At 36.0% G+C, this 22201-nt stretch overlaps 1 protein-coding gene and 2 gene segments (V, D, J or C); 2 read left to right on the plus strand and 1 right to left on the minus strand.

Annotated features, from left to right (window-relative positions):
• LOC131534753 (Ig kappa chain V-III region MOPC 63-like) overlaps window positions 1-22201 on the minus strand; it is a 274184-nt gene that overhangs the window by 123543 nt on the left and 128440 nt on the right.
• On the plus strand, window positions 2595-4744 carry LOC131534772 (uncharacterized). Its single transcript, XM_058767812.1, has 2 exons — window positions 2595-3762; window positions 4572-4744. Exon 1 carries the CDS (start codon window positions 2765-2767, stop codon window positions 3410-3412), a length of 648 nt encoding a protein of 215 aa, XP_058623795.1. The 5' UTR covers window positions 2595-2764; the 3' UTR covers window positions 3413-3762; window positions 4572-4744.
• LOC131534756 (immunoglobulin kappa variable 1-8-like) lies at window positions 12834-14867 on the plus strand. The segment is given in 2 exon segments: window positions 12834-14106; window positions 14202-14867. Coding segments are annotated over 2 exon segments (453 nt in total).

Consider the following 22201-nt stretch of genomic DNA (forward strand, 5'->3'; position numbering starts at 1 on the left):
TCATGTTAGATTAGTTTGTCTTAGGTTTATATAAATAAAGTCTTATTTATATTCAAAAGAGACGTATCTTGTGTTTTGTGCTTACAAGTTAATGTCTTAATCTGCCGATCTTGTTACTGTGCTTATTAATAGTGTTTTCACTATATTTTGGATTTTAATATCCAGTGCAGAGTTGATGTTATACGGCTCGTTCAATGAATCGCTGAAGACTCAGTGATCAGCCGCAAAACGGTGATTCTGTTCAAATTCCCTATAAAATCATAAATGATTCCCTTTGAGCTAAATTAAAATTATATTTATGTATCAAACCCTACATAATAATGGTGGAGAATGCGGGCAGATTAATCTAAATTGTGAGCATAAACCAAGTTATTTAATCTTTTCCATTGCTGTGAATGAAAGATGAGACGCTTCTGAGCGAGACTAGGGTGTGTGTGTGTGTGTGTGTGACGTCAGCAGCGCGCGCCTGCTTGAATGAATGAACGCAGAGAAGGCTGTAACCTGAGTCCGTTTCTCCATTGTTCAACTTCAGAAAGTGAACTTAACGTTAATATCTGAGATCGTACAATAAGGTTGAAATGGAGCGTATTCCTCTTTTCTGTAATGCCTGGTTTTATAGCTGAATTGATGTCCTGCGTGTTCCAGGTCATTCAATAGCTATACTCCTGAATCTCAGTCACTGTTAGTTGAACGGAGCTAAACTGCAATAATTAAAAGGTAAATAAATTTGTGGATAAAGAATAGTTTTGAGCGTGTTCCTCAAGTCTATTTGATCAAAGCCTCATTATTCATAGTTTGATTTTCAGTGCGTGTTCCATTGTCAGATCATCTATGCTATAAGCTTGATAAAGTTAAAGTTAACTTTGTCCCAACAGCGAAGGAAACCTGTTGTTTACGTGTCCAGAGAAACTGGCACGGGCTTTATGATCCGATCACTGTTTTCCTCAACTGCAGCACGAAGCGGCGATTCGAATATAGTTTAATCAAACTCTGAACGAACTGAGTTTAAGTGCCACATCGCAGAACCAACTAAAAGTGGTGTTGTTATTTGTACAGTGTTGAAATGCGCCGACATTTCATGTAACATGCCTAACTATAACTGCATTAACTGTAATTGTAATCTAGTCCACTAGAGTTTGTTTTAGTTGCCACAGTTACTTGCATGACACGGAAGTCTTAACCTACTTCCGGAGCAACTCTGAACTGCGCACGCGCAGCACATTGATGCTATTGTAAACAAACTCCATACTTTTGCTAAGCTAACGAAACGGTTGTGTTTACATTGAAGCCTATGCTAAAGCCATTAGCCTCAAAGGTTACAAGTTAGCATTAGCATCCAGTGGTTGAATACAGTGTGTGTGTTTGAAAAGCCAAAGTGGTTTAACTCTTTAAACATCTAAACGAATACACTTGTTGGTCTTTCTCTTTCTTGTTTATCTAATTTCTCACTTCTTACCACTTATTTACATTTTACTAGAAAGGGAAATAGTTCACAATTATTAATTGTACCAAATTCAAATTTGATTAAAACATTAAATTTATTTGTAATCATTCAAATTTCCCTTCAGATCATTTCATATGATCATTACTTCCAGTATTCTCGTTTGGGCCTAATCATTTTAGGTACAAATAAGCCTTGAACTTTGAAAGTTTTAAACTTATTCTACCTAATTGATTTATTACCCATATCAATAGATTCTATTTAGACTTATACTCATTACTTTATTGCGTTTTACCCCTCATTCTTCCTGTTTTGGTTATACATTTAGCCACTATTTTTAGTTACTAAAACTAAAGAGTTCATCCTTTATTTAATTTCATTTTTGCTTATTTTACCCATTTATTACTTTTCAAGTTTACTTTGTCTTACCATTTTCTTTTCTCTGTGTATCCTAGCTTGGGAACGACAAACCTGAGCCTTAATAGGAGACATTGTTATCCTCACTACGAGTTCAAATAAATTAGAGAGACAAATCTCTTTCACCGAAATTTATTTATTTGTTATTAGTTGTGCAGCAACTGAAAATAACGCTCCACTTGTAGTCGGGCATAACAACTTGCTAGTGGACCCGATCCACTTAATCTACTGTCTCCTTCCTTCTGCTTTCTTTCCTCTTCACTTTTCACATTTGTAGGGACCTGTAAGAACCATCAATCGATTCTAAGTGAATGAAATACACAATCCTGTCAAAGGAGAATCATCCTTACGAATTTGATTGTAATCAAACACTCTTTCGTTCTTCCTAGCCTCCCCACCTTTGAAAACGCAATCCAAATTTTAACATCTCATCCAACGCTGAGATCAATTTAATAGAGAGAAGTTTTGGGCAACCGTTGCCTCGCAGCCTCCCTGGTGAGCGGTCCAACTGTAAGGTGTATGTTGTCAATCCTGTCAGACTAAGAAAGAGATATCAGAATTATTATTATATTCTTTTGTCTAAAACAGAGATTTAATAATATTGTTTGCCTCTTTGATAACATTTAATTGAGAAAAAAAAAAGGAATTTCTCATTTGAAAAAAAAAAGGAATTGTTTCTTTAATTGAATTTGTTTTTCACCTTTTTCTCTCTTTTCCCTCTTCCTCATTAGAAGTGATGAAGTCTTCACATCTCTAGTCTATCTAGATACCCTGAGACCAGCACAGTCATCACCACACTACACTAGTGGTTCAAAATCACTGACACAACACTTAGTTGTCCCACCACACATAGGCTTCTACTCCACACAGATCTGTGTCAGTCTCTGTTCTCCCCAGCGTGCTAACATGCCGCAGACTGCAGCCCCCTTTGCCCAAGGGGAAGATGGGAACACTTGGCTGAGAGGCACGACAGACAGCCTCACCCCCAAGACCCTTGAACTGTTATTATTTTTAATAATAATCCTAATTCTGAGAAGATTTCTGACACAAGATTCGAGCCAGAACACCAACCACGAGGAGCTAGTCAAAATCACCAGCTCCCTAAGCTATGCCTTCACGACCCAGCTGAAGCTCAGCGACAAGCACATCACCCATCTTCAAGAGGAGCTGACATGTGCTCAACGCCGCATAAACAAGCTGGAAGTGAAAGTTCAAGATCAACCCAAAGCACCCAACGAGAGGGAGCAGGAAACAACGGATCAAGTTAAGGAGCTCCAAGCAGCCCTGACAGCAGCTAAGCTTGACCAACAACATGCAAAAGCTGTCCAGAAAGACCTGGTAAACAGACTCCAGTATGCCGAACAGCTACTAGAGAAAGCCAAGAATGACATCAGTAACAAGAATGCTGAAATCAGTACCTTGAAAGACCACCTTGAAAGGTACAGAACTGAAATGGACAATCTGACCCAACAACTAGACGATACCAACCATGAGCTCCATATGGTCAGAAAAGAACTCAAACATGCTTATGAGCAGAAACAAGAGCCAAGGTAAGGGAAACATCTCTCAGCCTCACCACTGCTGAGCAGAGCCGAGTTCTACGTCCAAGAACTGGTACGCAACGAAAGAAGCGAAGGGCCACAACCTCACCTGCCTTCGCCACAGAACTCTTTCCTGTCAACGAAAGTAAACCCCCCATCCAAGCAGACCTTGGAGCTGCACTTGGGATGACTGTCAAAGACCTCGACAAGCTGTTTAAAAACATCAGCCAGTTCAACCCGAACTCCACAGAGGGCCACACCATCGAGGCTCATCTGAAAGATATCGACTTTTATCTAGAAATGAGATCTCATGTGACTGACAGAGACAGGTTGTACCTCCTTAGAGCAACGTCCGGTCCCGAGGTACGAAACTTCCTAGATCGACAGCCCAGTCGAACGAAATCAGACTACCAGCTACTTTGTGAGGTCCTGATTGACCTCTTTTGCTCTTTTGTACAGATAAAACTATTTTCACATAATTTCACATCATCTTTGCCTTTGAAAATCCCAGTTTGTTCCTCACTTTTAGGATGAATCCTACATCATTTAGGATCTGATCGTACATGTATTTTATAAATGAAGCCTGTGACCTTTTTAAAATCAAAAAAGAAAAAAAAAATGAGTCAAAGACAAAGATAAAATATTATTTTATTTGCTAACAGAATTTTGATTAAATAATATCCAGTATAGTTGAAACAGCTGTTAAGTTTTTAATCTATAGGTTTACATAACATTTCACCCATCTGTGCTTTTATTTCGACTTCTATAAATATTAATCAGATCAATATTAATCTAATAAATATCTCATAAACAAAAAACACTATAACACTAAACCATCATTAAACACCTCAAAATCTAAACATTTAACTCTCAAAACAACAAAAGAATACTGAAAGATTGACAGCCAAACATTAAAAACACAATTAATTTACAAGACTTACACACAACATAATCAATCAGATCATAATCAATAGGAATATCACTTCAGTTTTCAGTTTTGTGAAACTGATTTATGTGTATAAATCTATATGCGTGTAGAAAGCAGATGATCTTTAATATTATTAGGTTTATTATCAACTCAGTGAAATAATCAAACACTCATTGTAGAGAGTGTCTGTCTAATTTCTGTAGCTCATATTCATCATAAAGTATTACAACTTATTGTTTTGCAGGACTTGAACATACTGCCTGTTCTGTGTATGAAGAGCATTTACATAGAGACACTTTGCATCATCAGCACATGCTTCAGTGCTCTGAGAGTGTTTATAGTGCTGTGAGTTTAACACTTCATGACTGAGAGCAGAACACAACACAATCTTCATCATCACACAAGACAAAACAACTACAATGAACAACATCATCATCCTCATCTGGACACTCTGCATATTTATACAAGGTAAAGTTTTGATGATAGTGTAATTATGATATTATGAACAATGGCATTTACACATAGATCCTGTTTTTTAAGATGTCTCTTGCTCTGTTTCTAAAAAGGTTTCAGTGGACAAGTGACTGTGACTCAGACTCCCTCTGTAAAAACAGTTCAGATTGGTGAATCAGTCACTATAAACTGCAAAACAAACACAGTAGTGAGCAATGGCTGTGTAGGTTCATATACTTGTATGGCCTGGTATCAGCAGAAACCTGGAGAAGCTCCTAAACTCTTGATTCATTCAGCAAACCAAAGAGAGTCAAACACTCCCGCTAGATTCAGTGGCAGCGGATCCAGAACTGATTTCACTCTCACCATCAGTGGAGTCCAGACTGAAGATACAGGAGATTATTACTGTCAGAGTTACCACAATGATCCAGTGTTCACACAGTGATAAAGAGTCGTACAAAAACCTCCGTCAGTCAGAGTCACAGTGACTGCACTGATACAGCTGAGAGATACTGCAGCTGCTCATATAAACACAATGTCATGAAAATCAACATCAATCTTGTATTTCTGAAGAGACTGAGTCAGTTTTTTTTTTTTAATGTGATCATGTTTTAGGTGTAATATATGATCTGTCAATCAAGCTGAACAGACTGCATTCAGTCACTTCTGCTGTCTGGACGTGATGCTTTCCATTTGACCCACAGAAAGATTTACATTCTTACACAATTAGTGTCGGAACGAATGATTCTTGGTTTGTGATTATTGATTTTTATGACATTTCATATATATTTCATATATATTTTCTAATGAAACAGTCGTACAAAAACCTATGGAATGATTTTCCGGACTATTTTCAAAAGCAATTGCAAATTGTATTTTCAATTGCGTTTTCCACATGTGGGCGCATAAATTGTGACATAATCCAAATGCAATTGCAAATCTTGCAAATCTCGCGAACGCACAGTGACTGCCACATTTCAAATGAAAAAGCAAAGTCCATTTGCAACTGTATTTCCCATGTCTTACGAGTTATGAGCCTGTCATATTTCAATAGCAATATTAATGACCACATTTGGTTTTTCACTCTCTCTGCATCGCGCATGTAACCTGCCAAAACTCAAATGAAATCGCAATTCCTTTTGCATTTGAATTTCCGATGTCTACACGATGTTTAAGTTCGATTTTAATCTATTTGCAATATATTTAATATATTGAAATTGTGTTCAAATGGAACCACTTTAAGTATATTTAGTGCAATTTAAGTGTATTTCCTAAAATACATTTAAAATGTACTTTTAATACTTCATGAACTACAGTTTAGAAGCATTGTTTTAATGTACTTTAAGTACATTTCAATTGTATTTCCACTCATTAGAAATGCATTAGCATTACACTACTAATATATTATAAAGCTGCTTTTTTCAGTATATACACACACGTACACACTTTGATATCTAGAAAACTTTAATGTATTATATATTGTTGTGTACATTACAAATAGTCATAAAGTACATTAAAAAAAAAGTACAGCAGCATATATACCTTGGTGAAAAAAAAAACACTATTAAATGTATTAAAAATGCACTTGAAATACAAGTATGTTTATAGTATATTTATATTACTACAAACATACTCAAATACATTTTAAAACATTATACAAAAAACATAATAAATGAAAAAAGACTGAAATTCTATGGCAGAGCTATCTTATCAATTTGTAGAACATTTCAGTTATAACTGTATTACTGAAAAGTACAGAATTTTACATCAATGAATAAATAAATTACAATGCAATTTTCTGAAGAAAAAATAAATAAAAATTGACTGAAAAACTAAGTGCAGAAGTTAATAGATGTGTGTGCAAAGACTGAAGATGAAGATGATAAAGTTCAAGCAGCAGAATAGGGAGGGACGGATGGGGTTTTGGAGGTGGACGAGATGGTGTAGGGATGATGAGAGGCAAAGGTGTGGGATGATGGAAGAATGTGGCGAAGGGATGGTGATGAGAGGATGACGATGATGCCCTGGCGGCTTAGATGGTGTTTGGCACATGGCACAGACCCAGAGCATCCTAGTGATGACAACACACGGCAGAGTCGAGGGAGGGAGGAGCCAAGATGTAGATGGTGTGGCTGCCGACATCTGGGGGCCGACTGATGGAGACAGAGCTGGTGGACCCCGAAGGCACAGATGGAGGGCCGATGGAGCTGAGCGTTGTCGCAGGTTCCGGAGACCTGGGCACAGCCGCAGGGACGAGCATCGTTGGTGGAGCCGGAGTACCCGAGGACTGGAGTGATGCTGGTGTGACCGAGGACCGTGGTGTACCCGACGGGAAAAACTCACTACAGCCAAAGAGGTGGAGGGTTGGAGCGCAGCAGACGGCCTGCAAGTCTGTGGCAGAAGAAGAGTGACGACTGACCAAGAGGGAGCCGGTGGGACGAGGTCACTTCTTTCAGTACGACTGGCATGTTTTGTAACTAAGGGCTTGCAATTCAGACACTGTAGTATTTGAAGACTGCTTTATCACAGGATCTGTGAAAGAGAAAAATAACTGATATAAAATTAGCCAATAACAGTTTTGCATCCATGATGTATTGATATTCATTAGAATTTAGTTTACCTTTGACAATATCCTCATCAAGCTTGACATATGAGTGTCCATTCTTATACTCTTGTCTGTCGTCACTGTACAGCACTCTACACTGTAAAACCTAACAGTTAGGGTAACTCAAACCGATTGAGTAAACCGATTGCCTTAAAAACCTGACAAGTTAGGTTAACTCAAACCGTTTGAGGAAAGTTATTGTCTTAAAATATTTAAGTTTTTTAAAACTAATAGTGATGAGTACTCTGAACTTATTTCAGTTGAGTTCAGTAAAATAAGATATACATTGCAGTTAAGTAATTAAGTGATTAATTAAGTGCTGATTGAGCATTAGTGATGAACACCTGCTGTTAACAAACAGAATCACTGACAGAAAGAGAAACACAAGAACAACAACTGACTTTAGACACATGCTTAGATGAAATCAACTGAAATAAAATACATTAAATCTCAAGATCTGATTAAACAACCCCACAAACAGCATCGCCAGCTCCACTTATTAATAACAAGACTGACTTTATTTCTGTCAGACATCTACAGAAGATCTTATTGAGAATTAACTAAGGTTTAGATGTTGATTTATTGTTTCAACTGAAGTAACCATGTTAGAGATCAGTGTCTGCTTTAGTTGGGCTCTTGACCCTTGACTTCTGTGTTAGTAGTTTTGTTTTCTTTTTTTCTCTGGCTGTTGTAACCATGTGTTCTTTGAACATGTTTGTTATAACTCAAAAGCCCAGAGAAAGTCATCAGTAGTTGGTTGTTATATATTTATAATGACAATCATCTATTAGTGAGCTGATCTCATAGAGATTTAACATAGACTCATCGTGTCTAAATTCTGATTGAATGAACATAGTAAAAGCGAATCTAAGAGCCACTGGTTCTGTCACGGTCAGTTAATATAAAGGACTTTACAAACAGTTTGTCCACAAAAAGTTTTAATCTATGGCAGCAACTAGACTCACACAGACATCAAGAACCAGCTTGTGAACCTCAACAATGGTGACCATTAAAAAATAAAAAAAATAAAAAATAATGCAGCAATGCATGCTGGGAGCCATGGATGAGTTTTGTACTATGCTAGTACCCAGCATGCATTGCAAAATTATTATTATTATATTTTTTTAATGGTCACCATTGTTGAGGTTCACAAGCTGATTCTTGATGTCTGTGTGAGTCTAGTTGCTTCCGTAGATTAAAACTTTTTGTGGACAAACTGTTCAGAAAGTCCTTTATATTAACTGACTGTCACAGAACCAGTGGCTCTTAGAATCGCTTTTACTATAATCAATACATTAATTTAATCAGAGGTTAGACACACAATGAGTTGTGTTTATTCTCAATGAGATCAGCTCACTAATAGATGATTGTCATTATAAATATATAACAACCAACTACTGATCATTTCCTCTGGGCTTTTGAGTTATAGCAAACATGTTTGAAAAACACATAGTTACAACAGCCAGAGAAAAAAAATAAAAAAACTACCAACACATAAGTCAAGGGTCAAGAGCCCAACTAAAGCAGACACTGATCTCTAACATGGTTACTTCAAATGAAACAATAAATCAACATCTAAACCTTAGTTAATTCTCAATAAGATCTTCTGTAGATGTCTGACAGAAATAAAGTCAGTCTGATTATTAATAAGTGGAGCTGGTGATGCTGTTTGTGGGGTTGTTTAATCAGATCTTGAGATTTAATGTATTTTATTTCAGTTGATTTCATCTAAGCATGTGTCTAAAGTCAGTTGTTGTTCTTGTGTTTCTCTTTCTGTCAGCGATTCTGTTTGTTAACAGCAGGTGTTCATCACTAATGCTCAATCAGCACTTAATTAATCAATTAACTGAACTCAACTGAAATAAGTTCAGTGCACTCATAATTGTTAGATTTAAAAACGTAAAAGTTTTAAGACAATAAGTTTCATCAAATGGTTTGAGTTATCCTAACTTGGGTTTTTAAGGCAATCGGTTTACTCAAACGGTTTGAGTTACCGTGACTTGTTGGGCATATATCTTATTTAGTGAACTCAGCTGAAATAAGTTCAGAGTACTCATAACTGTTAGTTTTAAAAAACTTAAATATTTTAAGACAATAAGTTTCCTCAAACGGTTTGAGTTAACCTAACTTGTCAGGTTTTTAAGGCAATCGGTTTACTCAAACGGTTTGAGTTAACTTAACTGTTGGGTTTTACAGTGTAGTTGACAATTTTGTTTTTAATAATACATTAGAAGTTTATACATTGTAAGAATACACTTAGACACTTAGAACACACAATAACTTATGGCACATATAGCTATAACGTATTTATGTGGTAGTGAATTAATGTGATATATAAAATAAAAATATATGTTTTTTTTCCCCAAAATATATTACTTATGAAAAGCAGATTGAAGCACATTCTCATTATGGAAATATTTAAAACATCTTTCTGGGCAGAAAGCAGATGTGACTGAATGCACTCTGTTCAGTTTGATTGACAGGGATCATATGTTACACCTAAAACATGATGATCATAATAAAAGACTGACTTGTTCTCTTCTGAAATACAAGACTGATATTGATTGTAATGATGTGAAGTTATTAACATAATTTCGGGAGGAGTACGTCAATCTAATCTTCCAATTAACATCCAAGTATAAAGATAGCCTCTTACCACTTCGTTTGTTAGTTCTTTCAGCATCCCTCCTCCTCCCCATCTCCTCCTTTTATACTGTAAACTAAAACAAAGGTAAAAACTGCAGATATATATCTATAGTTTTTTTTATTTATTTATTTATTTTACGGGCACATCATGACTATTAACAAGCATCTCATATTCTGGCATTTGTGCAAGAAAATCAACAATCATTGTTTTATTGATATTGTCTGATAATGATATAATAAAATTAGTACAGTTTAAAAGTTTAAAATTATTCTGGCAACAAAATATCTTTAAATTCACAATAACTTAGCATCAAAATTACCATTACTAACTTATTTTTACATATCTATGTGGTTACATAAAGAAGTTCTGAACTTACCACACTATGCTGCCTCTTCAAAGTCCAGGCATAGATTTAAACTCTCAACATATTATCCTTGCTTTTACTTTCATTTTGTCACCTGGTCAAAGGAGACTCGTCTCTCGTCTCGTCTTCTTCTCCCTCTTTGTTTCTTTGTTTGTCAGTCATCACTAAGGATGGTGTTCTGCTGAATTTTGACTCTCTTCTGCTCCTCATCCTCCTTCAGGAACTGATTAAGTGTCTCAAACTCCTCCATCTGTAATACTATATAATATATAATAATATGGTAACACTTTACAATAAGGTTCATTAGTTAACAACATTAGTTAACATGAACTAAGAATGAACAATACTTCTACAGCATTTATTAATCTTAGTTAATGTCAATTTCAGCATTTACTAATGCATTATTAAAATCACAAGTTGTGTTTGTTAACGTTAGTTAATGCACTGTGAACTAACATGAACTAACAATGAACAACTGTATTTTCATTAACTAACATTAATAAAGATGAATAGTGTAATACATGCATTGTTCATTGTTTGTTCATGTTAGTTAATACATTAACTAATGTTAATAAATGACACCTTATTGTAAAGTGTTACCAATAATATAATAATATAGGTATTGTATAATTATGTATGAACTCATCTGGTTTGTTTTTAACAGCAGTTTCACAGGTTTGTTTGATGTCATTTCCAGATCATGTTTAAGCACATTGATTTATGCCTCCAGCTCCCTCTGCCAATATTATCTGTCTGCAATACCGGAGGCTGCACTTTCAGGACCGCAGTTGTAGGGCCGCACTTCTAGGACCCTAGTTTTTTGTGACAGCGCCACCTACCGAGCCGGAGAACCTCAGTCCCAGGAACGCATTTCCAGGACCCTAGTTTTGGAGGACTAAAAAAAGTGCCACTAAGGCAGTATTTCCACCCAGTTTTAACTACATTAGAATTTTAGAGTTTTTTAAAAAGTTTTATTACACCCAAATACTACTTTCTTTATTGCAATTAAACCTGGTTCCTAGGAATGTTGAATAATTATTGGGTCTAAGTAGCATAATATAATAACTCAAATAAAATAAACAAGGAATCATGGTATAGTCAAGGATATATTACAGTTGAACTTGAACACACACAAAAACAAATTTGTTCATGACGTGAACCACATAGAAAGAACTTCATGGACGACGTCTTCACTGACTCCTAAGAGACAGAAAGAGAGAGAAGTGAATGAAATAAGGAACATTTAGTTGAACATGTTCTACTCTCTAATTTAAAATTTCATATTTAAAAGATCTTAGTTACCACAGAGCGCACACGCATATACGATCCAAAAATAATTATATCAATCTTCATACCAATTAATGTTCATAATACTATTATTGCATACTGTTTAAAGATTTAGAAATTTTTTATTTTCATGTTGTGGGAACAAAGGTTCTTGAAACATTCATGTCAATAAAGCCCATGTGAACTGAGAAAAAAAATAATAGAGAGAGATGCAAGAAATCTGAATAGAAATAACATATTATTGACGACTTTAAATATTTAAAGCACACGTTGTGATGTATGCAGCAGCACTACCTACCACCTGGATGCTCTCACCTCTTTTCTCAGTTGTTTCTCTATCACCCTATTAAATTCTTCCACTTCACTGAAATAGTAAATGGAGAACATAATCACAGGTTAACAGAAATACTGTTAACGCTTAAAAAAAGGATATATTGGACATTGTGTAAAAACAATTCCAATACTTGACCAATTTATTTATTTATCTTTTGTCATAATATTGCCTGCCCTGAGCTGAGTCCTTGAAAACACTTCATATAGAGTACAGTATACAGTAAATGACACAATCTAACACGTGGCATTTTAACAGTCAATTATTATGATGGCCTCTCTGTTATGTCTGACTATTAAAATGTCATATGTCTCAAACAACATTATAAAACCATGTCAAAATGAAGAGACGTACTCATAACATGTATACTGGGGTAATGTTAAACAGGATGAATGAGCACGTGACATTTAAAACATTACGATTATTTTAACTTAATTAAAATGGAAAAACAATAAGTAATTAACAAGCTTTCACAACGAACGTGCTACAGTTTATTGTGCTGCCAGTAATTCAACACAGGCTTATCATGCTAACAATTCATTTTACAGCATTAGAGGATAATATATGATGGCTATGCATTCAAGACTATTTAGCAAATCACGATCACTTCGGCTACGTTAACTTTCCAATGAAATGCATCACAATTGTTTTTAATGTTAAACAAATAAAAATATATTCACATTTGAAACTCACACTCTGACTGTCAGCCATCTTCGCTGGTCCTCTAATTCGGTAGGTGGCGCTATCACTAAAAACCTAGGGTCCTAGAAATGCGGTCCTAGGACTGCGTTCCTGAAAATGCAGCCTCCGGTTTTGCAGGCAGATGCTACTCCCCTCTGCAGGAAACAAGACAAATCTACACAGTTCTGAAGAATCGATATTAGGTAAAATGAAAACAAGCAGCTCATATGAACAAACTACAAACACACTGAGGAGTGATGAAATGCTGTATATAGAAACACAGCAGCATAATCCAGACATACACTAGTGCGCTCTCTGTGCTGAGTTACATCACTGCACCAAAATATACACTGCATGACTATTAAAACATGAATAAATATAAAATGTGAAAACAAGTTCAGACAAAAACATTTTAGGAAAATCAACAACAATGTAAGAAGTCAGCTTATGTGATGTTCTCTCAAATTCTTCAGTTTTATTGACAATTCAATTTTCAAGATGACTTTGGGAAATGAGTAATGCATCTAAAGAAAGATAACAGCAGAAGTGAGGAAATGAGTGAAACGTCTATTAAGAATTGCCCGACCTCAAAAACTATTTTTACCTTGACAAAATGACATTCAATCCAATCAATGTATCATAAATTGGATTTTCTGAGTAAGTAAGAAATAGTATGTGTATACTAGTGCAAATTACTAGATTTTACAGTTAAGACATTAAGTACATTTATGCATTTAGCAGACAGTTTTATCCAAAGTGACTTACAGTGCATTCAGGACACACTTTTTTTTTTTTTATCAGTATGTGTGTTTCTTGGGAATTGAACCCCCAACCGTTTGTGCTGCTAACACAATGCTCTACCGCTGAGCCACAGAAATACCAGTTCTTAAGTAAGTAGTTAACTTAAAAGTGTTTGTTAGAACAGCTGCTGGATTTGACAGTGAAGTTACTCACAACTGATTCATTACATGCTTGTTCTGAAAGGTGAGTCTGAAAGTAGTTGTTTTTAAAGCTGGTTTAAATGACTGAACACACATAATATGAATGAAAATTCAACTTAACACAACAACAAAATACAAATTCAACTTACTGATATATACATATACATCACCTTTTGTTTACAGTCATATGCCTATATGATTTATTGTGTGTTTACATTAAAAAGCAATGAAAATGAAAAATCCTCATTTAATCAGAAGCTTATTTAAATAGGTATCAGCAAAAGCCAACACCCCCTTCTTTGCATCGTCAGCACATGCTTCAGTGCTCTGAGAGTGTTTATAGTGCTGTGAGTTTAACACTTCATGACTGAGAGCAGAACACAACACAATCTTCATCATCACACAAGACAAAACAACTACAATGAACAACATCCTCATCCTCATCTGGACCATTGCAGCACTTATTGAAGGTAAGATATGAACAATTTGACGCTGGTGTTGCTGTTCTTGTAGAAGTATATGATGTAGTTTTAAACACTAATTGACTTCATTTTCTTTTCTTCAGAATCCAGAGGAGTCACTTTGACTCAACCTGAAGTTAAAACTGTGAAACAGGGTCAAGCAGCTACAATAGAGTGTAATATTGACATCGGGATACGCTACAGTCACATGTACTGGTATCAGAAGAAACCTGGAGAAGCTCCTAAACTCCTCATATATCAGATAAACACCCTCCAGTCAGGAACTCCATCTAGATTCAGTGGCAGTGGAACAGCAAATACTGGAAGAGATTTCACTCTCACCATCAGTGGAGTCCAGACTGAAGATACAGGAGATTATTACTGTCAGAGTTACCACTACGTCAACAGTAAAGATGTTCACACAGTGATAAAGAGTCATACAAAAACCTCCATCAGTCAGATTCACAGTGACTGCACTGATACAGCTGAGAGATACTGCAGCTGCTGAAGGGAGGATGACAAACAACACAAAGATTTTTTTTTGTAGCAAATTCAGCATTAAACACTACAAGTCTCCGCTTTTTCATCTTGAAACAAAAAATACTTATTTTCAATTTTTTTTTACTCTCCCTGTTAAGTCTCATGCAAAGCAGTAAACAGTTGATTCAAACATTCAGAAGGTCAGTATGACTGCTGAGAGTCTCAGTGTGAACAAACCTCATCTCTTCATTAGTCCGACTCAACTGACTGCTTTCAGAGAATAAAGAGTCAAACAATCAAACTCATATTTGAGTGATTCTGTTCCTCTCAGAATAGAGCAGCTCCATCAGCAGATGTTCAGCGTCCTCACATGAGCTTCATGATACAGTCAAACTACACAGAGTCAACACACAGAGAACCAATAAAGATCACTTTCAGTGTTTGAGGTTCATAATTTTCTCCATTCACAGGTGTTTTCATGGTTCAGTGAGTGAGCCCTGACCATTTCAATGAAAGAAAAAAATAAAAACAAAATGTTAATCAAAACCCAAAGCCCAACTAAAGCAAACACTGACCACAATAATGGTGACATAAAAATTGTGATTTTCATCTTTGGTGATTCTGCTCGTTAATATCAGATGTCTTCAATAATGGTCAATCATCACTCCAATTAATCACTTAATTATCTCATTAACTTTAACTCCGCGTCAGTGTTAATTTAACACTCTTATTTTAACACTTTTCACACTCTTGAGTGTGGTCTCACATGTACTCCCAGGAGAGTTAATTTCACTCTGGATTTTTTGCTGTGCATGAACACTTTCTTTGACAATGATCCTAAATCCATCAAACCCTTAATAAACACCTCAAAATCTAAACATTTAGGTCTGGAAATCACATTAGAGTACTGCCAAACAGTCAAACATTAAGATTGTGTATGAATCTATGCTGCGAGCAGATGCTCTTTAATATCAAGACTAGTATCAGCCCAGGAAAAGTTACCATATTTTCCAAGAGAATCACCAGCATCTTTCCAAAGTACTTTCAATAAGTTTACTAAATGTAAGTTAGACATACATGTGTGGTTCACATTCATAGTTTTTATTTATTTATTTTTTTTTTTAAAGAAATTAAACTTAACTCACGTTAAATAAAATAACAATACATTAGTATTGTAAATTAATAAAGTATTTCTAGAACGATTTTGAGTGGTTTATTCTCTGTACATACAGAAGGGGGCGCCACTAGAATGTGAATGAATGCTTATTTACATTTACATTTACATTTACATTTAGTCATTTTGCAGACGCTTTTATCCAAAGCGACTTACAATTTGGGGAACACATGAAGCGATTCATCTTGAAGAGGCAATTCGACAAAGGAAGTGCTTGTAACACCAAGTCTCAGGCATTGTTTAAATAAGTACAAGCTAGCAAGGGAAGGAATAAGTAAGGAGAAAGATTTTTTTTTTTTTTTTTTTTTATGTGTAGGTTGAAGTCAAGTAGTGTCGAAAGAGATGAGTTTTCAGCTGTTGCTTGAAGATTGACAGGGATCCAGTACTCCGAATATGGGTGGGAAGATCATTCAACCAGCCAGAAATGGTGAACGAGAATGTTCTGGAGAGTGATTTTGAGCCTCTTTGTGATGGTACCACGAGGCGCTCACTAGCAGATCTCAGATTTCTGGAGGGATGTAGATTCTTAATAGTGAGTGCATGTAGGTGGGTGCTGAGCCTGTGGTTGTTCTATGAGCAAGCATCAGTGTCTTGAACTTGATGCGAGCTGCGATTGGTAGCCAATGCAATGAGATAAAGAGAGGTGTAACATGGGCTCTTTTGGGTTGCTTGAAGACCAGTCGTGCCGCCGCATTCTGAATCATTTCTAGAGGTTTGACTGTGTTTGATGGAAGTCCAGCCAGAAGAGCATTGCAGTAGTCCAGCCTAGAAATGACAAGGGCCTGGACAAGAAGTTGTGCAGCATGCTCCGTCAGAAAGGGCCTGATCTTTCTGATGTTGTGTAGTGCAAACCTGCAAGATCGAGCAGTCTTTGCAATGTGATCTTTGAAGGTCAGCTGGTCATCAAAGATTACACCAAGATTTCTGACCGATTTCTGATATTTGACCATCAGCAGACATAAGCATTTGGCAAATAGCTGATGATCAATTATCTTCAACATATCACTTTAGATTACGTTCATACATGCACAAATAAAGGACTGAGTGCAGTACGTAGTCATAGATACAGCAAAGCATAATATTAATACTGCTGAAGTTGCAGTAATGTTTCAAATTGTGGAATTTAAATTGGACAAGCCAAACCCTAACCACATAGTAAGTGCATGTAGTTAATTAATATTACTCAGTACTTAAATGTATAATTACACTGTAACAAGGACACCTTAAAATAAAGTGTAGCCAAAAAGGTAATGTTGGCTTGACAAAAGCTTGTCTGAATGTATAACATCTTTATATTGGAAGATTTTACTGTCAAACAAAATCAGACATAGTAAAAGTTCAGACTACTTTAGACCTCTTTGCCCCTTAAATGAAATTAGACAACATCCAACTGCATTAGATATGGAAGGTAAGATGATGTGTTTGCTTCTTTTTATCTCATGTTTGCTCATACAGTCATGTTTCTGAGAAAACTGAAAATTGTAAATGTTTTCATATTTTAGCATGTTCCTAGCAGTGTTAATTTTGTTGACGAATAGTTTTTGTCATAATTTTCGTCAACAACATTTTTTTTCACAGACGATAACGCACGAAAACTCATTTTGAATGACAAAAACTATGATGGAAATCTATTGACATTTTTGTCAATGAATAAAAACTAGACGAAAATGTTAGGGAGGGATGATTTGGGAAGAGATTCATTCAGAACGAATCTGCTGCGTGGTTAGGAGGTTAGATGCGTATGAACCGGCAGGACATTAGCTAACATACAGTACACTTGCTGCACATCTCATAAAACATTAAAACAATGTCAACAGGTGGGAGTAAGAGAAGAGCAGACATATGGATAAATTTGACGACGCAAGAGAGAACTCAATTCGGTCCAGTTTTCTGAGCGCAAGACAACAAAAAGAAAGACAATCAAGCAACAAAAGAAAGACAAAAATCACTTACTGCTCTTGACTGAATCACTTTAGTAGCCCTAAAGATTAATCTAAATTTATTTATAGAAATAAATGTCTGCTTGAAAGAATGAAGAATATGGTAAACAAGTTATTATAAAGGATGCATAATTAGCCTAAATAACCATTGGTATTTCATTGAAAATAAGACCTTGTTCTTATTCTTCATGAGACGTGGTTTTATTTAATTTTAACATAAAGGCATGTTGTGTGTCACCGCAGTTAAATCAGTGTCTTTCATGATAATGATTTTGGAAATTTTAGAGAAGTGCTTAATACATGCATTACACTGTAACTAAACCTATTAGATTTTAGATTTACTGTAGATTTAGTCAACTAAAATCTTATGAGATTTAGGCCCGGTTTCACAGACAGGGTTTAGCCTAAACCAGGATTAGACCATAGTTTAGTTAGGACATTTAAGTAATTTTTATTAACATGCCTTAGAAAAAACATTACTGGTGTGCATCTTGAGACAAAACAAAGGCACTGATATGTTTTAAGATCAGTCAGTGCAAGATTATTTCAGTTAAAACAGCTCAGAATTACATTTTAGTCTGGGACTAGTCTTAAGCCTTGTCTGTGAAACCGGGGGTTACTCAACTAAAACTAAAAACAATTCAGATGACTAAAATATGACTAAAACTAAATACCATTTTAGTCAAAAGTCTATGACTAAAACTAAATCAAAATTTGTTGTGAAAATTAGCACTGGTTACTAGGCATTTGTGTCATGTTGCTATGTATTGCATGTATTTTCATCAAAAAAGTGTCCAACACAGCTCTGTGGGGAGAATAAAGGACTCCTGAAGCAAATTAATGTGTACTTGTAAGAAAAATATCCATATTTAAAACTTTATAAACAGTAATCTCTAGCTTCCACACTGTAAAACCCAACAAGTTAGGGTAACTCAAACCATTTGAGTAAACCAATTCCCCTTGGCTTAAACCATGTAAATTTTAAAATTTGCAGTTACGTAATTAAACCCTCTACCGCATGGTGTTGCCATTAGGCAACATACACTTTGTGTTCATTTCCTTGCCACTGTGTCTTTAAGAGAACATTCTAGTTTTTTTTGTTGGAAAGAGAAGACCTTGGTTTAGCCAATGATGTGCTTTGGTTAAGTCACGTGACATGCATTTTTTTTTCTGTGGAGCGATTTCTGATAGACTGCTGTCTCTTGTCAGTAGTTACTGAAATCAAACTAAAACGTCAGTAAAAAACAAGGACCAGCCCGTGTCACATGCACAAAAAAATCATAAAGATCACCTCAGATAAGTTATAATGACATAATCACTACTCAAATTTTTTTTTATGAAATTAGTTTTTGGTAAATCAATCAAATGTATGTGTTGCCAAGCGGCAACTCTGTGCAATAGTGGAATGATATTATTGCAATAGTTTAGCTAGCTAGCAAGGTCAGCTGCAATCTGTTAAACTGTAACAATAACATCATTAATGCTAGTGATATAATGTTGATTAGTTGTATGATAATGGCATGTGTATAATGGATTAAATCAAATTTAAATGGCAATTTTACTTTTGATTAGATATGAATACAGGTAACATTACATCAGTGAGCCACTGGCCTACCATGGTGTCTCAAAAAGGTAGATGCATGTATCCTGGCTGTAAGGATGTTGTTGGGATGAAATGCACCAAATGTGAGGTATACCTGTGTCTCACCTCTGAAAAAAAAAACTGCTTTGAGAAGTTTCAGATTTGTTTTAATGATTACTGTTGTAATCATGTGTTCTTCGAACATATTCGTTACAACTCAAAATGACAATCTGTAAGTGAGCTGATCTCATTGCAGTGAACGTAGGCTCATTGTGTGTCTAGTCTCTAATTAGTTGAATGTTGCACTGAACAGTTAATAGAAAAAACTTTCTAAACAGTTTGTCCACAAGCTGATTCTTGATGTCTGTGTGAGTCTAACTGCTACCATAGATTAAAACTTTTTGTGGACAAACTGTTTAGAAAGTCCTTTCTATTAACTGACTGTCACAGAACCAGTGGCTCTTAGAATCACTTTTACTGTAATCACTTACTATAAACATCCATTTAATCAGAGACTAGACACACAATGAGTCTATGTTCACTCTCAGTGAGATCAGTTCACTAACAGATGACCGTTATTATAAATATATAACAACCAACTATTGATCACTTCCTCCGGACTTTTCAGTTGTAACAAATATGTTCAAGAAACACATGATTACAACAATCAGGAAAAAAAAAAAAAAAAGCTAACACATAAGTCAAGGGTCAAGAGCCCAACTAAAGCAGACACTGATCTCTAACATGGTTACTTCTAATGAAACAATAAATCAACATCTAAACCTTAGTTAATTCTCAATAAGATCTTCTGTAGATGTCTGACAGAAATAAAGTCAGTCTGGTTATTAATAAGTGGAGCTGGTGATGCTGTTTGTGGGGTTGTTTAATCAGATTTTGAGAGATTTCATGTATTTTATTTCAGTTGATTTCATCTAAGCTTATGGCTGAAGTCAGTTGTTGTTCTTGTGTTTCTTCAGTGATTCTGTTTGTTAACAGCAGGTGTTCATCACTAATGCTCAATCAGCACTTAATTAATCACTTAATTACTTAACTGCAAGTTTTAAAACTTACATGGTTTAAGCCAAGGGAATTGGTTTACTCAAACGGTTTGAGTTACCCTAATGCCGAGTTCACACTGCACGATTTTAGGCCGCTTTTTCACCGCCGACAGGTTTTGATAAATCGCCGACAAATGCCCGACATCGGAGGCAAATCGGAGCTCGTTCACGCGAGTGACAATCGCGCAGTGTGAATTATCAAAGACGCTTCTAATGAAACAATAAATCAACATCTAAACCTTAGTTAATTCTCAATAAGATCTTCTGTAGATGTCTGACAGAAAGTCAGTCTGGTTCTTAATAAGTGGAGCTGGTGATGCTGTTTGTGGGGTTGTTTAATCAGATTTTGAGAGATTTCATGTATTTTATTTCAGTTGATTTCATCTAAGCTTATGGCTGAAGTCAGTTGTTGTTCTTGTGTTTCTCTTTTCTTCAGTGATTCTGTTTGTTAACAGCAGGTGTTCATCACTAATGCTCAATCAGCACTTAATTAATCACTTAATTACTTAACTGCAAGTTTTAAAACTTACATGGTTTAAGCCAAGGGGAATTGGTTTACTCAAACGGTTTGAGTTACCCTAATGCCGAGTTCACACTGCACGATTTTAGGCCGTTTTTTCACTCGCCGACAGGTTTTGATAAATCGCCGACAAATGCCCGACATCGGAGGCAAATCGGAGCTCGTTCACGCGAGTGACAATCGCGCAGTGTGAATTATCAAAGACGCGATCTGAGAGAATCGTCGACACGACAGCCGCAACATCAGCATAACAGTTACTGCAAAATTATTATTTACCCCTCTTTGCAGAACACAATCCCTGCATCTCCCTCCTGCATAATCTGTTTTTGTTTTTGTAGTTGGAAGTCAGCGCACGGACAATTTGCGGGCTATATTTTTTTAATACTTCCAGTCTCGCTCGAGAACAACGGGCTGATGCACACAGGTTCTCGCGTTATTTCCTTATCACTTCTCGCGTGTGTTTTGTTGTGAAACGTAGTTTGCGGATCAGACAGAGTTGTCGGCGATTCTTCCTATTGTGAAATCGTGCAATGTGAAAGCCCCTGTCGCCGATCCATCGTGCAATGTGAACACAGCAGCGACTGAATGCTACCCCAGATAGTCACGCAGTGTGAAAACAACAGCGATCCGACGAGTTTGAAAATCGTGCAGTGTGAACTCGGCATAACTTGTTGGGTTTTACAGTGTATCTGAATGTGCTCCTCCTGAACTTTGTTAATAAAACATCATTTGGTTACAAAATGTAGACTGGTCTAATCTGAATAATAATAAAAAAATGGTAATGAGAAAGACATACTTTACAACCTTATTTATAATCAGTGAATATCAAAAACGTGCTGGGCTAAATGTGCTCATTGTGTGTTCATATGGTAGTACTTTTACAAGTTTATAACTAATAAATGCTCAGGAAATGGGTAAAGGAGTCGAAACACTCTTGCACACAGATATCTTCTGCAAGGAGACGCCAGTACTGAACTGTAATGGGCAAAAGTTCCTATGATAACAAGAGCCAGGTATGCTTTAACATTTTGTCCTGTTTAGGATCACATCTTGTGACAGCACGTCCTGAAAAGGTGGGTCTCTGTCTGCTTGTTTGATGTGCAGCAAGGTTTGGATGGCAGCTTGCACACTTAAAATGAACCACACTAACTGAGCAAGTTTGTTTTAATCGGATAACGTTTCAACTCTGTAAATCCTGCCCCTTCTTTGCATCGTCAGCACATGCTTCAGTGCTCTGAGAGTGTTTATAGTGCTGTGAGTTTAACACTTTAACACTGAGAGCAGAACACAACACAATCTTCATCATCACACAAGACAAAACAACTACAATGAACAACATCCTCATCCTCA

This window comes from Onychostoma macrolepis, chromosome 25 (genome assembly GCF_012432095.1).
Source record: "Onychostoma macrolepis isolate SWU-2019 chromosome 25, ASM1243209v1, whole genome shotgun sequence".
NCBI lineage: Eukaryota > Metazoa > Chordata > Actinopteri > Cypriniformes > Cyprinidae > Onychostoma > Onychostoma macrolepis.